This window comes from Corvus hawaiiensis, chromosome 1, assembly GCF_020740725.1.
Source record: "Corvus hawaiiensis isolate bCorHaw1 chromosome 1, bCorHaw1.pri.cur, whole genome shotgun sequence".
Lineage (NCBI taxonomy): Eukaryota > Metazoa > Chordata > Aves > Passeriformes > Corvidae > Corvus > Corvus hawaiiensis.
In genome coordinates, this window is record NC_063213.1 from 45,874,170 (window position 1) to 45,895,488 (window position 21,319).

General features: G+C 38.7%; 1 protein-coding gene across 1 annotated transcript in view; it reads left to right on the forward strand.

Moving 5' to 3' along the window:
- The window catches only part of JAZF1 (JAZF zinc finger 1), a 188,395-nt gene that overhangs the window by 139,016 nt on the left and 28,060 nt on the right, over window positions 1–21,319 (forward strand). The window contains exon 3 of the mRNA XM_048302788.1: window positions 19,575–19,771. Coding sequence (XP_048158745.1) covers window positions 19,575–19,771 — 197 coding nt within the window. The remainder of the gene's footprint in view (window positions 1–19,574; window positions 19,772–21,319) is intronic.

The window sequence follows — 21,319 nt, forward strand, 5'->3', positions numbered from 1 at the left end:
ATAATATTAATCATGTATTTATTCTAGTCTTAAGGCACGTTAGCAATTACATTTTCACATCATTGTTCAGCAGTTGCAAATGTACCAAAAAATATTGGCAGAAGACTGTTTTCTAAGTGAAAACAGAGAGCCTTAAACTTATGAAAAACCCGAGGAAAGTCTATTTAACCGTTAAATATATAGATAATCCCATTAACAATGGAAAGAGAATTCCCTACTTGAGTTCAACAAGAAGAGAAGAGAGATTTAGACACATTCTTGTATTGTAGTCTCACCTGCAAGTAAATAAAATAGAAACTAGTTCTGTTTGAGATATCAGCAGAGGTTTCCTCCAGTGAACATGAAATTAGTTGCTTCTTTCTCTGCACCAGCATCTCTCACACTGTAAGAGGTGTACCCCTGTTTCACTTGTGTATGTGAGAAGAAACTCATAATTTTCCCGATTCAGCTTGACCTTTATACCAAATTTCAAGTTAGTTCTCCCCCCTGCACTCATGAGAGCTCTGCATGTCCTAGTTTTAATTTTTTTTTTTTTTTTAAAGAATACAGTGAGATCGTATCTTGTAGACCCAAAAGTGATGATTATCCCAACAAAGAAACCAATTGTGGGCTGTTTCATCAGTTCCTGGACGATGATGACAGAGGAGTGGGAAAAGTACATTCTGATTCAGCTGTTTATTCCCACATGTAGTTACTAGTTTCTTAGTGATGTTCATTTCCTTGACTAAGAATTGCAAAACTCAGAACAACATGGTGAAATAGGCAGAATACTTGAAAGCATTTTATTCCAGAGTGGAAATAAATAGGACATATAGAGAGCTCAAACTTTATGGTATTTTTGAGCTTTTATCTTGATTATCCCCAGGTTTTCAATTGAAAGAAAAAGAAAAGTGGAACAAAACCACCACAGAAGCAACTATTCTTCATATTTCATAAAAGGCTGGGGTTTGCACCTAAAAACTTTTCCACTGCTTAATTTTTAAATTTAGTTCTTACAATGAAAGCAGAGTCTTTTGATGACAACGTAGAACCACTATATGAAGACAACTGTAGTATTGATATGATACATCTTTTGTGGTCTTCTATTTAGCAAATTGGAACAAAAATTCTTACTGTATGTCTACTGTGCTAAGGGAAGCTCTCTGAAGTTTGCCTGAAGCACAGACATGTGGCCTTATCTTGTACAGTTACATAAGTACTTTTCCCTAAGTATCTAGTAATAGGAAGGTAGTTTTTACTTTTGGTCTCGTGGGATAAGCTGTGTTCCAGCAACACATACCTGAGAGGCCAACTCTGTGGATTCCTAAGAGTGGTGACACATGCTGCTTGTCCTCTGTGTACTTTACCTGAAAAATTATTTGTGAAATTCAGGTTTCCCTTTCCTACCTTACCTCTGCTATGGAATTTTCCTGGCAGATTGACTTAAAATTTTGTAGTAAAAATTGGAGGGGATGTGGAGGGGCCTGCTAATGTAAAGAATAAAATGAACCATGTTGTGAAAGATCGCTAGTCTGGTCAGTGGTATCTTGTTGATAAGTAGTTGATACTGAGAAGGTGTTCACAGAAAATAGGGATTAGACTGCCCAGGGAAGGCTGAACTGCCTCCCTCTTTAATCAGTGAAGGAGAGAGGTGCTTCTCAAGGAGATAGTTCAGACTAGTCAAATTAATCCCTTCTCTCTACATCAAGGGCAATATCAGTGGAGTAAACCAGCAGGATTAGGTGAGTGAAGTACAGTGGGCTGGAGAGGTAGATGAGAACGTTTATGTGTGTTGCATGGAGATGATTTGGTGGGGACTTGGAGAGATTAACTTGCTCTCAGTAGCTAATGGAAGGCAGTTCTTCCCAAACATGCCGTAGTTCTTTCCTGCTCATCTCATGGAGTATCAGCTCTCTCAAATGGCTGATGAGAGATATGCACAGTTAAAAGCTGTGAACAGGTCCCTGATCAGTTATATCTGTATCAAGCTTTACAAAGTTTTTGATAGTACAGAATGGATCCTTATGGTTACCTAGACATAACACAGGCAAGGAAGTGCCCTCACCACATCTGCAAAGGAATTGTACTCTTTTGCAGCAGGAGTGAGTGTAGCCTGAACTCTGTAACATGTAATTTGATGTAATGAGTATATTCTAGAAAAACATCCAGTATTGGTCTGAAGCCAAATGAAAGACTTAATTTCACTTGGTAAATCTTCCTTATTGTTAACTAGGTGTTGGGTTTTTTAATTTGAAGCCAGAATGTTTCCAATTCCCATCCATTAGATAATGTTGCCCCTCTGTTTATTTAAATTCAAGGGCCTTTATGTATGTTTATAATCCACAGAGATCAATAATTTACTCTTTGAAAAGTTTAAGAGTTTTTGTGGTTGTTGTGGTGTTTGTGTGCTCTGGAGAAGACTCCTTTTTTTAATGGGCAAAAATTATGAAGAGTTACTTTCCAGTTTCTAATTTGCTGTGATAGCCAAAGGCTTAAGAAGAGAAGTCAACCACTGCATTAACTCTCAGAAAGAAAATGAACAGAACATGTCTATCTGGTTTAGCACTAGATTTTGGCAGAGAGGCGGCATTCACGGTAGTAAACCAATTATTATGGATAATAATATTTTAGCTTGCATAGATCGGTTTTTTAGAGTGTTTCCAGCTAATGATAGTTGTTAATCCATTGGTAAACTGAGTCTTGAGCTTTCTGTTCTGATCTTTATTTTTGATTTGTTTACTTGAATGGATTTTTAATGTGATAACAGCCAGATTGTTTTTGACAGCCTGATGTCATGGCTGATTGAAGTGTACTGTTTCTTCCATTAGCTCTTGCCTGCTCATCACTGCCAATATTACTGTGAGTAGCTTCCCTCCTCCACTCTTACATCAGTTCTGTGGGTTGGGGGACAGGAGGGCTGGTGTTCAGGGGGTTTGGTTCTGTTCTCTCAGAGTTTGCTTTAAATTTTATGCTTTTCATGTTCATGTTTCTGCCATTAAATTGTGAGACTGTGGTGTGGCTTTCTTTGCTGGGCTGAAAATACTCAAATGTTATTTTCTCTTAATCCTTATCACCTGTCCTCTCCCATGTTCTAAATGAGGAAAGCATTGATGTTGAAATTACACTCTGGAGTATAAGAATTTGCAGCAATAAGCCTGTGAGTCTGGGGGAGCAGTCTGTAGCCTGCAGCCCCACATGCTGAGCCAGCTCTTGGGCAGCTGCCATTCCCTTGGCAGTCCGGTACACTGAGGCACACAGTGTACCAAAATGTTCCTTCAGTTGTGCAGTAGCAGATCAGAGATGCTCCCCTCCAGCTGGAAAGGTACTGGGAGAACCAAGTGATCGTGGTCCAGAGAGTTTCTCACTGAGTTCGTGGGTGCTCACAGACATGCTGTAGATTTTAACTAGAGATTTGGGCAATGCCTTACTAATCCTGATAATTGAGGGACAGGTATAAAGGGACAGCTCATTGGAATCAGAATGTCATTTTATCTATTTATTTCTTATCACTGAGCTTCCCCTGCAGTAGCTGAGTTTTAACTAGCCCTCCTTGTCTGTTACCATGGGACTTTGTCCTTAAGGACCTTAACTCCTCCTAACTTCTCTATCCTGCCCAGTCTGCACATTCTGATCCATCTTTGCAGCTTCTTGTCCTGTCAGGTTGCCATACACTGTTTTGAGTTGCTGCTGACAATAATGTGAACACCCTCAGGTCCTTTTGTGGCAGCACTCCCATCTTACTCCACTTACCTTGGCTCCCACTCAAGTGCCGGGGTGACCCTGATGGTTTCATTTCACTGCATTGCTGGATACAAGCAGTACTGAAGCTCGCTGACGTTGGTATTTGATTTTGTAAGTTGTTGAGCACCTCGTGCAAGTGTTTTCAATTTCTCCAGTGTCCGTGGGAGATGAGGATAAAAATGGTGCTGAGCAGCTCCAGCAAGTGGCTGATACATCACCCCTGCTAGCAGATCAGCTGGTATCACTGTGAAGTTTATTACCCAAGGGAGAAGGAGTTAACTTGGGGGCGAGGGAGGGATAACTTCTGGTGCTAAATGTCACATGTTTTTTACTGTAAGTACACATTTCTCAGTGGTGGTTTGGTTTTTTCTTTTTTTTTTTTTTTTTTACTTTTCGGGGCTTTACATTAATTTGCAGCAAAAGCAAATAAAAATATGGTATCTATTTAGTCTTTTGATGCTGCTAGGATAAAGAATGCTTCAGCTCAGGAGTATGTTCAGCAATATCCATCCTAATTTCTGATAAATCTGAAAATCTTATTTAGGGTTACCTGAGTCGAGTGTTTGACAGCTTTGAAGTAATTACTCAACAGCTTTTGAAAAGTGACTGGATCTGTTTGTTTTTAAGGGACAAATAGAGCTTTCAGACAAATACCAAAATCACTGTAATTTTTTTTTAATTTAATTACTTTGATTACTCTCATTTTCATATTTGTCATTAAAATTAATAAGTTTTATTAAATTCAAATTTTGCCTTTTAAAATTCAGGCCTTTATGAGCCTCCCATTTTAAAATAGGTATGGACCCTGCATATAGGGTTTTCTCGCTTTTTCCTCTCAATTAATGCACCATGACAGACATGAGTTACTCAGGGGGTGGGGAGGAGTTTTAAGTATTTCAGTTGATTATATGTGAGAGTTTGCATGCAACTCATATAGGAAAATGCTATTCAAGGGCAATTTCAGAGTTCTTTGCTTCAGCGAAAGCAGTCTGCATCAAGGGGCAAGGCTACCTGAGCATCCAAAAAATCCCAGCAGCCTTAAAAGTTCTTGAGTAAAATTTGTTGCAAAGTACCATTCCTATATTGTTTAGTCCTGCTGAGAGTTTATTATAAAGAATTGACAGTTGCAGTAAAAGTTGGCTTCCTTGAATGAAAAGATATTTTATAAAATTAGTTTGGATAGGAAAAGGACACTAGCATTGAAGGAAAAAGATAATGATTGAGGGGAGGTGGATCATCACACAGCTTTTGCATTTGCAGGTGTTAAACAAAAAATTCTTCTTCCTTTGAAAAGTTTCTTTGTCCCCCCTCCACTGTGAAAGACTGAGTAAAGCTATCTTTCAGCATTTCTAGGAAGTCAGCTCCAGGAAAATTTGTGTAATATTTATTATCATTGTACTTCATAATATTTATATAAAATGGGTTTTGGAAATCCATTCTGAACCATGATCTGAGCTCTACCTTGATCCTGTTCATAAAACAGCCTTTAGAATTTGTTTGATTGATAAATACAGAAATGAAGGAAAAAATCGATTTTAAGGAGCTGGCCTTAGAAATAGCTAAAACATTTTTGAGGATTGAATCATTCAAAGATTAAAAAATCTTGTTTAAAGATTTGCAAGAAACAGTATTTTGTGTCAGTGCATTATACTGAAAGTGTTTAAGCTTTTTACCGCAGATGTTGACTGATGGATGAAAAGCATTAAGGGTAGCTATTACTGATTTATATTAACAGCAGTCCATAGGTGTTTCCCAGCTCTGTAGATTTTAAAATGTCTCCTCTGGTGCTTGACATAGGTTTTGGGGAAATAGAAAAGGACATGTATCTCTTTAGTCTCTTGGTATTTGGTGGTTAGTTTATGTGGTAGGAATATGCCAAAACAGACTTGGAAAGTGGACAGAGCAGAAAGGAGAGTGGGAAGGTTTAATAGATTTTTAGCCCCTGTGAGCAAAATTAAATCTGGAAATCAATATGCCAAAGATTTTTTTTAAGTCCTCATCTCTGAAGAGAGTACTGTGTTAATATGTAAAGGAAAGTTGGTGAAGTTTTTGTGACAAGCAAGCAACAAGAAGTTATTTAATTGTCTGCCTTTTAGCTCTCTCTTTCTACATGGTGTTGCTGATGTGAGAGAACTGCCGCTTGCCAAGGGGGGGCCACTTGGCCCAGGTCAGCATTTTAGGTGAGACGAACAGCTGAGAAACGCCCTCATACAGGTTCATGTCTGATGCTCAGGCCAGAAGTGGGAACAAACCTTGGCCATGTGCCTTCCAGCCCAGACAGTGGTTCTCTAGCATGGCAGTTTTGCAGACCAGAGTCAACACTCAGTGTTTTCTTAGGCCATAACACACCAAATTTTACCCTCTGGCTTCTAATGAACTGCTGTTTAATATAATTTTTTAGACCATCGAGGAACCGCTAAGTATGCACTTGTGGGAACCACTGTGCTGAGAGGGCCAGAGGTTTGAAGTCCCTGTAGCTGATCAGGCCAGCTATTAAACGTGGCTAATATTTGCACTGAGGTTGTTGGTGTTGTTTAGGATCTACATAGGATAAGCAGAAATTTGCATTTAAAGAATTTCTTAGACTAGCTTTTTGCAGGTTGTTGAAATAAGTCTGAAATTTGAGTATGTGTTGCAAGATACTGTGGCATAGAGGCTTAGGCACTGGCTGAAGAGTAGAGACAGTGATAGTGGTGTTTTGAGGCTGTTGCTAAAATTTCTCTGCCACATTCCCTCTGTTTGGCAACAGTGTCAGAGCTAGAAAGGGATGCTGGTCAATGTTTTTCATCCATGGCATCGTGCTTCAGTATTGACAACTTCAGAAATTCAAAAATCGTGTCAGACACTACCACACTTCATTATGGTTATTTTGAATCTTGATTAATAGTTACATTTCTCTATTCTTACTTTCTGGGTTTTGCGCTTTTAAGATATTCTCCAGGTGTATTTGCAAACTTGTCAAGCGTTTAAACAATGTTTCAAAAATTGAAAATTACAGGACAGATTAGAACATTTTCTGTCTTTATATAAGTGCTGTGGTCCTCTTCTCAAAACAGATTCTTTCATCAGGGCTTACCTTAGAGAACCATCAGGAATCACACAAATTGCTAATTCTGTTGTGTGTGCTGAATCCTGTTAGGTATGTGCTGCCTGAGTAACAGCTCTCCAAAAGTCATATTATCTTGACCACGCATTTTTTAAACTTCATTATTTAATTATTTTGGCCCTCAAAAGAACTGCTTTCACTTGGCTGTTAAAATGAAAAAGAATACACATATGTATTTAATATACAAATGTAAATTTAATTAATATGTATGCATGTAATAGACACGTGTATATGTGTATCCATGAATCTCTGTCTGTGTATGTAGATATAGATGAACACATGTACAAGCAGCAATACAGTGCTACTTAAATTCAGGATATGGATTCTTAATCAGGACAGAAGACCTAAATTGGAGGAAAAGCTGCTGGAGAACAAGGCAGAAATTCTAGTATGGATAATATATGTAAACATGATTGAATTGTAAAGAATGAAAGTGTAAAAGGTAGAGGTCAGATCTTTTCCAGAGTGGTAAGTGTAGATGGTGATGGTAAATTACTAAAAAAGCTGTGGAAAGTCATTAGAGAAAGTGCTCTATTTAATTATTTTCCCTTCATCTATTCATACAGCATCAAAAACTGCAGAAAGATCAAGGAGATAGATAAATTATATGTTTTGGCACACAAACCAACTTAAAACTAGTGTAGATTACAGCAGTCCCTGGATACCAGCTGCAGTTCGAGCTGAGATAGGTATTGCTTTAGGCAGCACCATGTGCACGTGCCGTGTGTTTCTGTACTTCATACGCTGACATTGTAGGAAGTTGCATTTTGTGTTGTTGAAAATAAAGTGAATGACAGTGCTTTTGGATTCCTCTGGAGGGTGTGAGAGGTCAGATGGTTTTCATTTTCCTGTTCTTTGTGTCAGGTGCTGCAGGTGGTGTTTCTCTGAAGGTGGAGGGTTTAGGACAAGGGGCAATGGGCAGAAACTGATGTACAGGAAATGCCACCTGAATACGAGGAAGAACTTTACTGTGAGTGACTGAGCGCTGGAACAGATTGGCCAAGGAGGTTGCCAGGTGGCGGAGTCTCCTTTACTGGAGATACCCAAGAAATGTCTGGACACCATCCTGTGCTGTGTGCTGTAGGATGACCCTGCTTAAGCAGGGAGATTGGACCAGATGATCCCTTCCAACCTCATCCATTCTGTGAAGCAGGGGAAGACTGAGGTTTTGTTCCTCATTACTGTCACTGACAGAGAGTTTCACATTTATGGAGTTTAATGCGGCCAAGTTGTCTAAAGCATCCTTCATGTGGCCAAATCTGTGGTAGTTTTGTGGCATGCAAGCTGAGGAAACCTATCTAGTCCACTGAGTTCCCTTCCCTTGTGTCACCTGGCATCATAAATCCACACATTTTCAAAGTGAGATCTTCAGGGCACCCTAAATTCGCAGATGCTGTTGGTGTGGGTTTTCCACCGTCCTGTGATCCCACCTTGCCTTGGCCTACAGGCCTTTCTGGGCCCTTCTGGAAGAGGCCATGCTTAATACAGGGGCGAGTATGTAGGCAACTTGTTCTGGGGCGGTAGGGCAGGACGGGTAGCTGGGATGGGGATAGGTGGTGATGCAGGGCAGCAGGATGGGACGAGGGATGGGCAGTCGTGCAGGGCAGCGGGCAGGGATGAAGGATGTGAGGTGATGGGGATGGGCGGTGATGTGGGGCAGCAGGCAGGGATGAGGGATGTGAGGTGATGGGGATGAGCGGTGATGCGGGGCAGCGGGATGGGAGGAAGGATGAGCGGTGATGCGGGCAGGGATGAGGGATGTGAGGTGATGGGGATGGGCGGTGATGCGGGGCAGCGGGATGGGAGGAAGGATGGGCGGTGATGGGGATGGGCGGTGATGCGGGGCAGCGGGACGGGACAAGGGATGTGAGGTGGTGCGGGCGGTGGCCGCTGCCTGCAGAGGGCTCTGTGACACCGCGTTTCCCCCGGCCATGGGCGGGCGGGGTGGGGGGGGGAAGGGAGCGCTGGGGTAACGCTTCCAACAGTCTGGTCTTAGTCTGGTAAACAGACTAGGAATTGTGGGCTAAGTCCTTTTCCTCAGGCTTTGCACCAAGGCTGAGATCAGATGACTCAGTCCGGACTCATTATTTTAATAGCCTACAGCTAGTTCACATAGCAGCGGGAGTCCACAAAAAAGGCATTTAATTGTTGAAACTCAAACTGGTACATTGTAACTGCAGATTATAGTATTCAGATTTAAGTGATTCAAGTAATTTATAAAGCTTTTGCACAAGCAAACTGAAAGTTAAAATACTGATATTGTAATAAAAAGTAAATAAAACATACTTTTGTACATTAAGACCCAATTAAAGAGCATGATTTCATTTAACAAACTTAAAACAGGCAGGTGATATTTGCCAACATTACTACAGCTGTGTTTTACATTAGGAAATTAATTAAAATAGTAATTTATACTTTTTTCCACTTGCAACTCTTGGGCCTTTCTGTATTACACCATCTATTTTCTCTTCATTCATTGTGTTAGGGTGCATTTTTAACCTCACTTAGGCTGCATCACAACTTTGGAGTTGGTTTTTTTTTTTCTTACCTAATGAAAAACCGGCTTTCTGCAATAACGCCAGCGAAGCAGATCAAACAGGGCTGAAGGAACTTCCCTGCTGTCTGCCTGAGAGGCAGTGCATTGTTAGTTATTCAGATGTCAGTCCTTTTCTTCCGCATCCTAGCAGGGTTTCGCTGGCTTCATCAGATCACTCAAGCTGGAGGTGGGAGGGTGGCTGCCAGTGAGGGATGCGAGGGAATGGTTTCCTGTTAGACTGAGCAAAACCGGGGGGTTTGCTGCATTCCCATACGTGCCTGGGTCTGGTGCAGTAGCACACCGTGAGACTAAGAGGGACAAAACTTCAAAATGCAAATCAGTGTTCTGCTTTTATACCTCACAGCTAAATAATGGGACCTCAGGAGTTATTCTTAGTTCTTAGGTACTTCCCTTTCCCCAAGCTGCTAAAACAGTGATTACATAACGAACTGTTAACTTTGTCAGTCAAATCAGCTTAAAGTGTAGAAAAGTACATTTTTTTTTTAAATAGCACATAATTACAGAAATGAGAGTTCATTGTTCTGTTTGTATGAAAGAGCAAACACACATGTGATGGTTATCTTCTTCCTTCTCCACTTTTCCTTGTCTGTCTTCACCAGGATAGAACTTTGTTCATCAGGAAGGAACTTTGTTACCTTCAAGAAGGAATCTTTCATGTCAGCTGTTTTATAGACTTGTGACTCATTGCAGCAGAGTCTGAAGAATGGGGAATGTTCAGTTTGCCATTTTAGCAGGGCTCAATTGTTTGTAAGTTGCTATCGTCCTTTCAAACAACTCACGATGCCTGAAAACTTGGTTTATTAAGACCAGACATTTCACATTCCTAATGTTAAGATTGCTGCAATTTTCCATTATAAGCTTTACCCCACCCAGTCCTCTGAATACAGATTCATAAATCAGTTTCAAAAAATGCTTCTCCATCTAAATCTTCACTTACATTTTAAGCTTGGGAGAACATCTTTGAGCTGAATGCTCTTTCTCAACTGAAGAATCATGTTCTGTATCAGTGTTTTCACAAATGGATTTAGTTCCTTTAAAAATAAAATCAAACAGTGAATGCATTGTGAGTGACTTTGTGGTGTCTGTTTCTGAAAGAAAAACAGCATCTGTAGGTTTTAGGAATGCATTATTATGCAGCTTACTACCAGTTTCTTTTTGCCATCTTTTTGTTGAATGGATATTCCGGATTGCTTACAGCCTGGAGGAGCCAGGGCAGACATTGTATATGCGATACATTTCTGAAAGACTGAAAAATGTGTTGGTTAATGTGTTTGACTAATACTGTGTAAAACACTGAAGATTGGTTTATTTATGCAGATTGATATTAGACATCCTTGGAGTGTTTATAAGCAACGCTTTGTGATAATATCTGTTTTCTAAATTCTTGCATAATGAATCTGTCTTTGGGTGTTGACTTGAATTCTCAGGAGAACTCAGTACAGAATGACACAAGAATAGCCAGACATGAGTGGAACATTACAAGAATAAAATGTCCAACATTTCAGCTCCCTGCTTCTTGAAGTCCTTGAGGCATCAATAAAACAAAACCGAGTCCGACAGTAAAAAGCGTGTGTCATGCATACACAGATCTACTTCTCTGTAGGGCTGACTGAAAGAAATTGTTTTTACATAAATAGTTACAATAAGCTCTTCAGGAAGGAAGGAGGGTGGACCAGTAATGGAAAAAAATACGATATTTTACGTTAAGCACATCTGAATGTAAAACATGCTACCAGAGCTAGGCAGTTTGACAATACTGGAGCCTGTGCAGAGAGCCAGAGCAGGGCTGATACGCTACCTAGTCCCACATAAGAACTATTTTGAGATTAGAGTCAAATTTAGGACATACAGACTCTTTATTTTTTATTCTATGAGCAGCTTAATTCCATTTTCTCCAAAGACATTAGTAATTTATTAAAGTTTATAATTTCTACAAATAAGAAGGCAAACACAGTTTATTACCCCTGTACTTTCACTAAAGTAAAAGTTAAATTTTTACTCTGCTTTCAAGAATTTTGTATTTCATTCATGTGAAAGCTTAGAGTAGTCTAGCAAGTCATAAAATGTGAAATAACAATATGTAAAATATTTAAATTTAATGACTGATAGGTTACGTTAAAATATTACTGAAAAGATGCTATCACTATTCTTTCATCTGAGATTGTCTTCAGTCATACTAAGAAAATTAATTCGGGGGTTTTGTTGCTATGATACAAATTTAAAAACTGTCAGGGTGCATTTTTTAAATTATGTGGTTTAAAAAATACTTTAAATGAAGAAGTTGTTTTTCATGTCACAGTATTTACGCCTGCTAAGATTCTCATTACGGTCTCTGTAACATTTTATGGCTGTGTGACATTACGTTATTCCTGCATACTAAAAAGGGTATGAACTGGAATGTGAGGATTCATGATGTTATATTCAACAATTAATTAGGCAATAATGCATAAAGTATCTGTTGTTAGCAGCAGGCAAGGGCTGGTTTGTTCGTTAGTGGCTGCAAGCAAAGCCAAGGCTGATGTATGTCCCAATAAGCCACTTCGTGAGTGCAGGGAGGAAGATTTCTGAAATGAGAACTGCTACATCACGCTAAAGGCAGGGGTTTGCTGCAGCATCTTAAAAATCTGTCCCAACTGCAAGAAAGTCAGCAAGTGGTTTACACCATCCAAATGGTCCTTTTCACCAATGGCAAAACTCTGGAATGAGTTTGATAAGAAATAAGTTTATGTCAAGGCAGAACACAGCATACTGAGCATTTTTATCAGATGTGAGAGTTAGCGTGACTTTTTAAACTCTTCTGCATTTGTAGGAGAGGTGAAAATATCACGCCAAACAATATCAACTGATTGGTGCCTTCCTGCAAATTGCCTCCTTCAAGTATCTCTTTTGTTCAACTATCGTCTCTCACTCCATGGAGATTACAGAATTTTGAAGATGCACCTAAGTTATAGCTCCTTTCTGAAATTCACTCATTTACTTCAAGATAGGATGGAAAAAACTGGGGAGGGGGTGGGAAGGGAAAGGAAGAAAACTAGCAGTATGTTTCTAATGTTTTGGAAATTACTGTTGCTCTCTTGAATTTTGGTGAGCTCTGATTTTGTTCCTTTTAAACATTGAAATGTCATTTGTTTATTTTAACAACGTCAGAAAGACAGCATGGGCTTCTCCTTGAGTTCCTGTCATCAGGTGAGGGAATAAGTAATGAATTTTTATTATGAACGGAATATCTAAAATAAGACTGTATCTGCCCTGATTATGTTACTGTTCTAATGTTATCTATCCAGTGTGTATTTTTTTTGACAATTTAAAAAGAATATAAAATAAAATGCAGTCCTCAATTAAAATATAAAATAAAATAAAAAAGTCCTCAATTTTTCATTTGCTGTATTACCTAAATTCAAGAAAGAAAGGGCAAAAGTACCATGTCATTTAAAAAATAAACAAAAACTAAAAATATAATCCCTACATTTGAATTTTAGGTAAACAGCTATTTTTGTGATGGGCTGAACATACAAAACTGATTTGTGTTTGCTTGGTTTTAATTTTAAATTAAATATTATTTTGGTCCTTCTTGAAAAGTAGATATAGGAAAACAAGTGTAAGCAGAAAAAAACAGAAGAAAAAGAAAACAGAATAAAGAAAGACAAAAAGAAGATGAAAAAGAGCTCCTTTCCAAAAAGAAAATATTAAAATTCATGTATTTAATACCATAGGCTTTTATTATATTACATATAATATAGTAAATAATTATAAAATGGAAAGCTAGGGCTTATGTTCAGTATTTGGTATTTCTGTTAACCGAAGTATGAAGTGTAATGCACACTGATGTTTTTGTGTATTCCCAAAATCAAGAGAGATACTAGACTTCTTTCCATTGCTTTTAATACTGCCTTGTATTGATTAACAATGAGTTGAGCTGTAAACACACGCTTTCCTGTAGGCAATTAGATGGTTTGGAATGGTTTCTTTTTATTCTATTTGAGTGGTAATAGATTATTTGGCATATCACTGTCTATTAGCTCCACTTACACATTTCGATATGAAATTACTCAATCTTCTGAATCAATTTTCCATGCTAGAAGCGCAAAATATCTCCTTGGTGAATGTTTTATTGTGTCTTATTGTAGCTTTTAAGAATGTGTGAAGAGCAGACAACTAAAGTAAACCCACTGAACGCTTGCTCATATTTAGCAGATTTCCTAAGGTTGCAGCCTTAAGTCTACTGACAGCAGTGAGTGTGACTGCATGTTGTGTTCGAGTCTTTCAGTGATGAGGCAGAAATGGAATTTAAATTTTTTAAGATACATGTGCAGCCTAATAATCTCTACTACATTGGCTTAAGATGCAAATATTCAGAAAAATATGTATTACTCTATAGCTGATTTCATAGCAGTAAGTTTTACATCTTGAGAGAACTGGTTGAATAATGGAAATGAAAGACTTGTACCGGCAATGAATTATCCCTAAGGCTAATAATAAAAAGAAATCTGAATCTGTCCTATCTAAGATACTCATCAGTTTTTCATAAATATTCCTTATTTAGAACATAGGAAAAGCTTTCAATAGATGAGTCTGAATACAACTGGCACTGAGAATGAACACTGAATTCCCTTTTAAGACCTGATCTCAGTGAATGAGCATGCTGAAGTCCAGCACAGATGTGTGGTGTTTCTGCCATGAATACTAGGCTGGAAGAGTTCTTTCCAAAAACTTAGAAATGCCCTTTAATGATCTGTTTGATCTGGTTAGTGCCTGTTGTGAAATCCGATACAGGTTTGAGAGACTAATTGGGAGGGGATTATTATTTTGGGCTGTTTCTTCCCCACTTGTTATGGTTTTTGTGAAATTAGAAAAAAAGCAAGACAATCCAAAGGGGATTTTGTATGAATCATATGCTTCAGTACTATGCAGATACTCTGTAATCTAAATAGTGTGGAGGCATGTGGGGGATTATGCATGGTTTTAATGGGGCTTTTTCACACTAATGTTTCTTTTTAGGGTTTTTTTAAAACTATAATGAAAGATCTCTAAAGAAAAAAATTTGTTGCTAGTTTCTGTGAAGCAGAAGGTCTGTAAAGAGCTGCAGAATACTTCTGTTTTCCCCACACTACAAAGAATGGTATGTCCAAGTGCTCAAGGGTGTTCATCAAATTATTTGAGCTAATGGATGGTCTAAAACTTGCTCATATATTTCTTTCCTCATTATCACATAAATAGTGTGGCAAGACATTACTGGGTATATTGACTGTCTTTCTTTTGGCCCAGTGTTGTTCAAGTTCAACTGAGAAAAGCTTTTCATCCTTTCCAGGAGACAAGACAGCCCAAGTCTGTGAACTTGTCTGTGAAAAAGTACTGCTGAACTCCCACAATTTAGATTTCACCAGACTTCTCCTTAACCCAGTAGCAGTTCAACTTAACAGTTGTCTCTTCCTTCTGGCATTGGTTAAGTCAAACCACTTTGCTGCTTTTACAAGAAAAGACAAAGCAAAAGGTATGGAGGACAGCTCCTGACTTGAGGAGTCCACTGAATCCCATCCTACTGAAATGGGGTCATCCCTTGAGAAGTGGATTCTCCTAATCCCTCTTCAAAGTAGAGATCTCCCGAAGTTTTAAAATACCATACAACTGGAAGTACTTTCCAACCTAGCCTTGTTTTTTTCCTAAACATTGCTACTGTGATGAGGAAGAATGAAAGCTCAAATTACCATCCCCACCTCATTATTTTTCTTGCTACAGCACTGGCAAAGAATAGCATAAACATCTTGAAGCAAAAATGGGAAAAGACTGAGGGGAAAAACAGGTACCCTAAGGACCTTAGTCTAATGGGTGTAAAGAGTAGCAAGAGAATTAATGCGTGGCTTTCGTGTATGTATGTAATTTAGTAGGTAGCAAGCTAGTGTGTGCCCTATCTGTCAAGTAAGTCTGACCACTTTTTATTTAAATACAATACTACCAGAAGGCAGGACAAATCTGTAATATTGCACCATGGATTTTTTTTCTTCTCTTTCCAACCTTGAAGTTGAGCAAGTGTCAGGCTAAGGAGCAATCTGTTGAAAAATAAGCGATGGAAGCTCAGCACGTTCTCGTGTTCTCGTAAAGGTGACAGGCTTTCCCAGGGCAGGTTAGCCAAATTAGGCAAACGTGAATATGACCTGAATGCTACTATCAATGTTTTTCCATAATTATCTGGTAATGAAAAAGGTCAGAACTAATTCTGTTCTGCTATCTTTTCCTGTTGTGGGCTAGTACTAGTTGTCAGTGGTAAGGCACAGGACAGGGTATATTTGTTACTGTCAGGTAGTGCTGTACATTTTTTTAAGCTTGTGTGCAGCTGGACAATGTTGTGGAGCAATCCTGGGGTTGAGTCTTGGTGTGGTGTAATCTGCTTGTTATGCAAGCTCAGAATAATCCCCCTCCTTTCTCCTAACAGTGCGCGCGGTAACTGGAGAACAGTAGGCTTGTGATTGTGACGTGTCCTCTGTTGGTGTATGTTTTAGAGACTAGATCGTGAAGAAACTAAATGTAGCAAATTAATACTCAAATCCAACCAGGTAGCTGCGATGCACCTTCTTTACTGTCAGTGTGAATGTCTGTGGACATGGCAACAGAGCTGGCCCAAGCAGGGCTGACTTCCTGCATCAGCAAGATCTAGCAGTGAGGAAGAGGAGGAAAGGGTACTTCATGCCCTGATAAGAACTATTAAGAATATACGTTCTGGAGTGCAACCCAGGTTCTTTTTTTCCCTTTCAGTTTATCTGCAGCTCATTTTTATAACCCTTACCCTCAGTCTAGGTGTATGAGTCCGGAGCTCTTAAACTGTCTTAGCATTGTGTGTAGCACAGGTTTTATGATAAACCAACTCTGACATCATCATGTGAGTCACACTAGGGCGTGATCGTGAAGCAGTGCATGCTAATAGCACCAGGAAATTTCTAAGAGTGTGTTCTGTTCATTCTGGACTCCAATGCTTATGGGGGTGACAAGTCTTAGAAATACTGGAAAAGGTTTGATTCTAAAATGGTTTTTTTAACTTGAGCATAGCCTCCGCTTTTTTGTGACTTTCTGTGTTGGTAACAAGAGCTAACGCTGTTTGTATTATATTACCACCTATATGAAAGGTTGTGCAACACTTTCCATTATAAGACTGTTTCAGTTGCTTATGTTGCCAGCATTCATCTGTTTGGGCTGAAATTTTCCATGCTGGGTGTCTCCTTCAGGCTGAATTTCTTGGGAAAGTTTCAATAAAAATACTTGAACCATTCCATGGAATGAGAAGGGGGGAAAAACTATATTTTGCTCATGTTTATTAAAGTTGCTGCAAGCATTGGATTCAGAAATCACTGCACCCACGTGTTTTGGAGCAGGGAGTTGAATAATTAGGAAGGTTGAAAGGGTGAGGAAAGAAAAAATGCGTGTAGAAGAGATTTCTTTAGAAAGAGTTCACTCCTGCCTGATGTTATGAACCGTTGGCAAGAAAGCACTCAAACCTTATGCTTTTCAAAACAGGGTTAATGAGTGGCTGGGAGCTGAATGATCCTCCTTGTTTCACTGCACCTATGTGATGTATTGGTTTGAGGGAGAGAGGCTTATGAGGTGTACACAAAATCATATGCAATAGGGAAGGTGACTGAAATCTGCACAGTGGTGGAACTAGAGGGGCAGGGTTATGTAGATAATTATTTGAAAAAAGCAGAGGTAGCTTTGCTCAGCAAAGAGATGTGTTTGAAGATGGTGAGACAGACTATCAAGAAGATGGGACTTAACCTAAGTGGTCTTGGAGCAGCCTTTTTTAGTTACAGTTCATTTCCTGTTTCCCAGATATCTTGTGCATTTAAATGAGGCAGGGAAAATTTTATTCAGCCATGTAATTTAGAGACCAGTATCCAACCCTAATTCCAGCATATTTCATTCGTGAACACTTGATGTTGCAACCATAATGTACTTCCAACATGAAAATTAAAGACTTAGTTGGAAATGTCATTCTATATCCATCATTAAAGTGCTTATATTTTAAGCTTTGAAGAACACTGCCATAGTCAGACACATGTATGATACTGCATTTCCGTTAAAATACTGAAGAATGTTTTCTTTTAATCCATTTAAACAAGTTTCGTTTTCAAAACCACAGCACTGCCAGTGCTTCAGCAAACATGTATGGGACTATTTGGATCTGAAAAGGTTAATTCCGTATGTGAGATATTGGAAACTGAACTTCTCAACAGACTCTGCCTTCCATTTCTCTCAGGTTCTCAGTGTAGACAACAAATGACATTTTGGAATATGCTTTACATGCTTAGCCCAAATGGGAATGAGTTAAGAGGACAGGGAGAAGTTTCAGTTATAAGTTCACATTTTCCTGAGTTTTATGGACTTCAACCAGAGTGGTTATAACTCAATATTATTTTAACATTGTTATTTGTGGCTGAGTTTACTAAAGAGCAACTTTCGTGCTGCTGCTTTTAATATCTCACAGTTGAAGTTATCCTCCAAATTTTCAAGGATTTATAATGTTACCATAATATTTTCTTAAGGAATAAGGCTTCCCATCCAGAAGCAAGCATACATCATTGTACAAATTGCAAAAATAGTGAATTAGACATTTCCTAGTTAGAGGAAAGCAAATAGGTACTGAATGCCCACTTTATTAAGATCCTTTTATTTTCTTGAATGAAATGTAGGCTTCCATTTGAGGACTGTTTTGTCAACATCATCTGCACCCTTGTTTGAAGAAGAGAAATTTAACACTCAACTGTTACTGTGGATATCTGCATTTAAAATATTAACTTCATAAAAATGCCATATCTGGGCTTGACATGATGTATTGTTCTCTCAGTTCAAAGAAGATAAGATGTCATGTCACATACCTGTTTATTAATGTCTGTGTGTTGATGTTACTTATCATGGCAAAGATCCACTTATTAATGCCTTCATGGTATGGACAGACAGGATACATCTTTATTGCTCTAATGGTACCTAAAATTTTATGCTATAGTTTTTTGAGACTATGGTCAGACAAATGCTTGTCTTGTGTAACTTAACTTTTTATTCTGTATCGTGTGCTAGTGCATATTGTTTTTATTCACTGGTAGGTGTAGTTTGTACTTCAGCCTCAAGGACAGAGGGCTGTACGGACAAGGTGATTTACTTTAGCCTGTGTTAGGAATCCTTCCAGATATCCATAATTATTAATGTATATCCATATGCAGTGAAGGGGAAAGACAAACGATTAAAATGTCTCTCCAATGCTAAGTCATTAAGTCTGACTTGCAGAGATCCTGTTGGGGGGGACCCCCAGCCTTTTCAAGTGGGAGTTAATACAGGTGCCAGCAGCAATGCTTTGAATGTCAGCACAAAGCAGCTTCAGGTCTTCTGAACTCTTTGTATGTACTTGGAATAAAAGTGGTCTTTTTCAGTTCAATTCTACCTTTTTGAAAGGAATCAAAATAAAAGTGAAAAAAGCTCTTTTTATTCCAGATGAGATATCCCATGCAAAAAGTTGCACTGCTGGAATTACAGCGCTACTGGTGCACACCTTGCATCATGCTGCTGGGGTTACCTCTCAGCACCCCACAGAGATGAACCTCGAATTGCATGAGGCCTTCAGCAGCCTGTACAGAGCTCTACAGAGAGACCTCATTTGGTTTTCAGGAGCTGGGAACTCCAGTTTGAGGAATTGCAATTAGACATCTTTTATGCCAGGCAACGTTGTCTAAAACCTTTAGTAAAAGGATGTGATTATCCTATTGAAAATTACATATCTACACAAAGTAATTAATTCTATTCCTTTGACCTTCAGATTGAAGGTTGTTTGCTGCTAACATTTTTCCCAGCTACTTTTTCACAGAATGATTGAATGTAGTTACTGTAAAGGACTGAGTACAGTCATTATATTACTGTTTGTAATGCTGAGGTCTGGTTGGAATTTAAAAAACACTTGTGTGTTAGCACATGATGCAAGTATCTAATGTAAGTTTTATTGAAATCAGAAGGAAATGGCCCAGATCTTGAACACATAAAGTTATTGACGGAGAAGTTTGTATTCTTTAAATTTGTGTGCTGCAGAGGAACTTGTTATGACTGAGTTTGAAACTCCGTTGGGTCACTGAGGGCAAAAAACCCTTTGCCTTTACCTAAAGATTGCTGGTGGAAAGTGGTTCAAAGCTCTCATCCTCATGATTGTCCTTGTTCTAGATTTATGACTGATGCAGCTCGACGTGAGCAAGAGTCTTTGAAGAAAAAGATTCAGCCGAAACTCTCTTTGACTTTATCAAGTACGGTGTCCCGTGGGAATGTATCTACTCCACCTCGCCACAGCAGTGGAAGCCTTACTCCTCCAGTCACCCCTCCAATCACTCCCTCCTCTTCATTTCGCAGCAGTACTCCTACAGGTAAGCACCTACTCTTTGATTCATCCCAAATAAAGGGAGCAGTTTTGTTACATGGCATTTAGAGAACAGGAGACATATTGAGGCATGAGGAAGAAGTGCCCCAAAAAATAAAACAGAAAAGCTTTGGGCTATTTTACAGGTGGTTTGCATTCCCTAAAATCTGTTAGGGCATTTTTTTCCAAATTCTTTGCTAAAGCAGAGAAGGGCACTAACTTTAAATGTTGCAGCTGAAATTATTACGTGAAGAAACTAACCTTACCAGAAACACCCAATGTGTAAAAGACCCCTCATGTATCAATAGGAGGGCTCTGCCTATGGTACAGTATCAGCTAAAGATTGGAAAAAAAATGGTCTCAGTATCTTCCCCTCCTCCCCCAGTTCTTTTTTTGGTGGAGGGCAAAGTGGAGTTCTTAGATAAGTAAGTGGTCAGGGAGGAATGTTCTGCTGCTGTCATCATGTAGAAATTACTTTCATTAGGAAGCTATGTTCACGAAAAGAAATAAATTTAAAAAGGGATCTATATTTTCTTCAAAAGCTAATATTCCAGTGGTTTTCCAAGGTATAAAAGTCCTGAGAATCTTTTTGCACTGATTAGAGTAACTGAAAATTACTAGCTTTGCTGAACCACACTCTTGGCCTAAGTCAGTGTGATTTACTTTAGATAGAGATCTTGTCAGACAATTCTGATACACTTCAGACTAAATACCAGTATTTTCATCTAAAAAGCTAAATGCATATAATAGGGCTATTCTATTCTGTAATAAATAGGTTCAATATATTCTCCGTAGCAGGAAATCACATGAGCATCACTGCCTTGAAAAACTGTTACACCCCGTGGTTTTTTTATAGGCTATTTCATTCATTAGTATTAATGATTAAATGGAAAAGTTGTAGCAGTCCTTGTGATGTTCTGTCTGCAAGTTGTAAAATGAAGTGGTTGTTCAGTATGTCCCTGGTTATGAAAAAGGGAAGCACACTGAGAAAAGCTAAATTATAAAGTCCTAATGTAATTCAGAAAATTTTACATTTCCTTAATTATCTCCTATTTGAAACAAACTGATTCGTTTCCTTGACATCCTACAGATGGCAAGGTGTTTCTTCTTTCTTTTGTTTACTTTTTGTACAGCTCCTCCTGAGAAGGCTAATTCATGATGTGATCAGGTAGTATAAGTTTGCCCATCTGTCAGGAATACTGGCTAGTTACATACTCTTTGAAACAAGTTCCATCAAATACTAAAGAAAAAAAGCCAGCATCTGTCTACCAAAATACTTTTATTATTTATATATTTTCCAAACTTTTAAAGTTAGTCAGAATGTTGTTTTACCTGCAGTTAAGAGAATCAGCTTGTTATGGCTGCATTTCTCCAAGTCCTGCCTGCCAGGTTATAAATAACACCTGCTTCCACTTTCTGCACCCTCTGTTCCAAGTTCCCTTTTGGACCCTGTTCCAAAGCTAGGGTTTGTAACATCCTAGTAGCAAAAAACATACATTCTTTCTTTAAGACTTTTTTTTGAATTTACTATTAACTGCATTGCATTTCAGCAGCC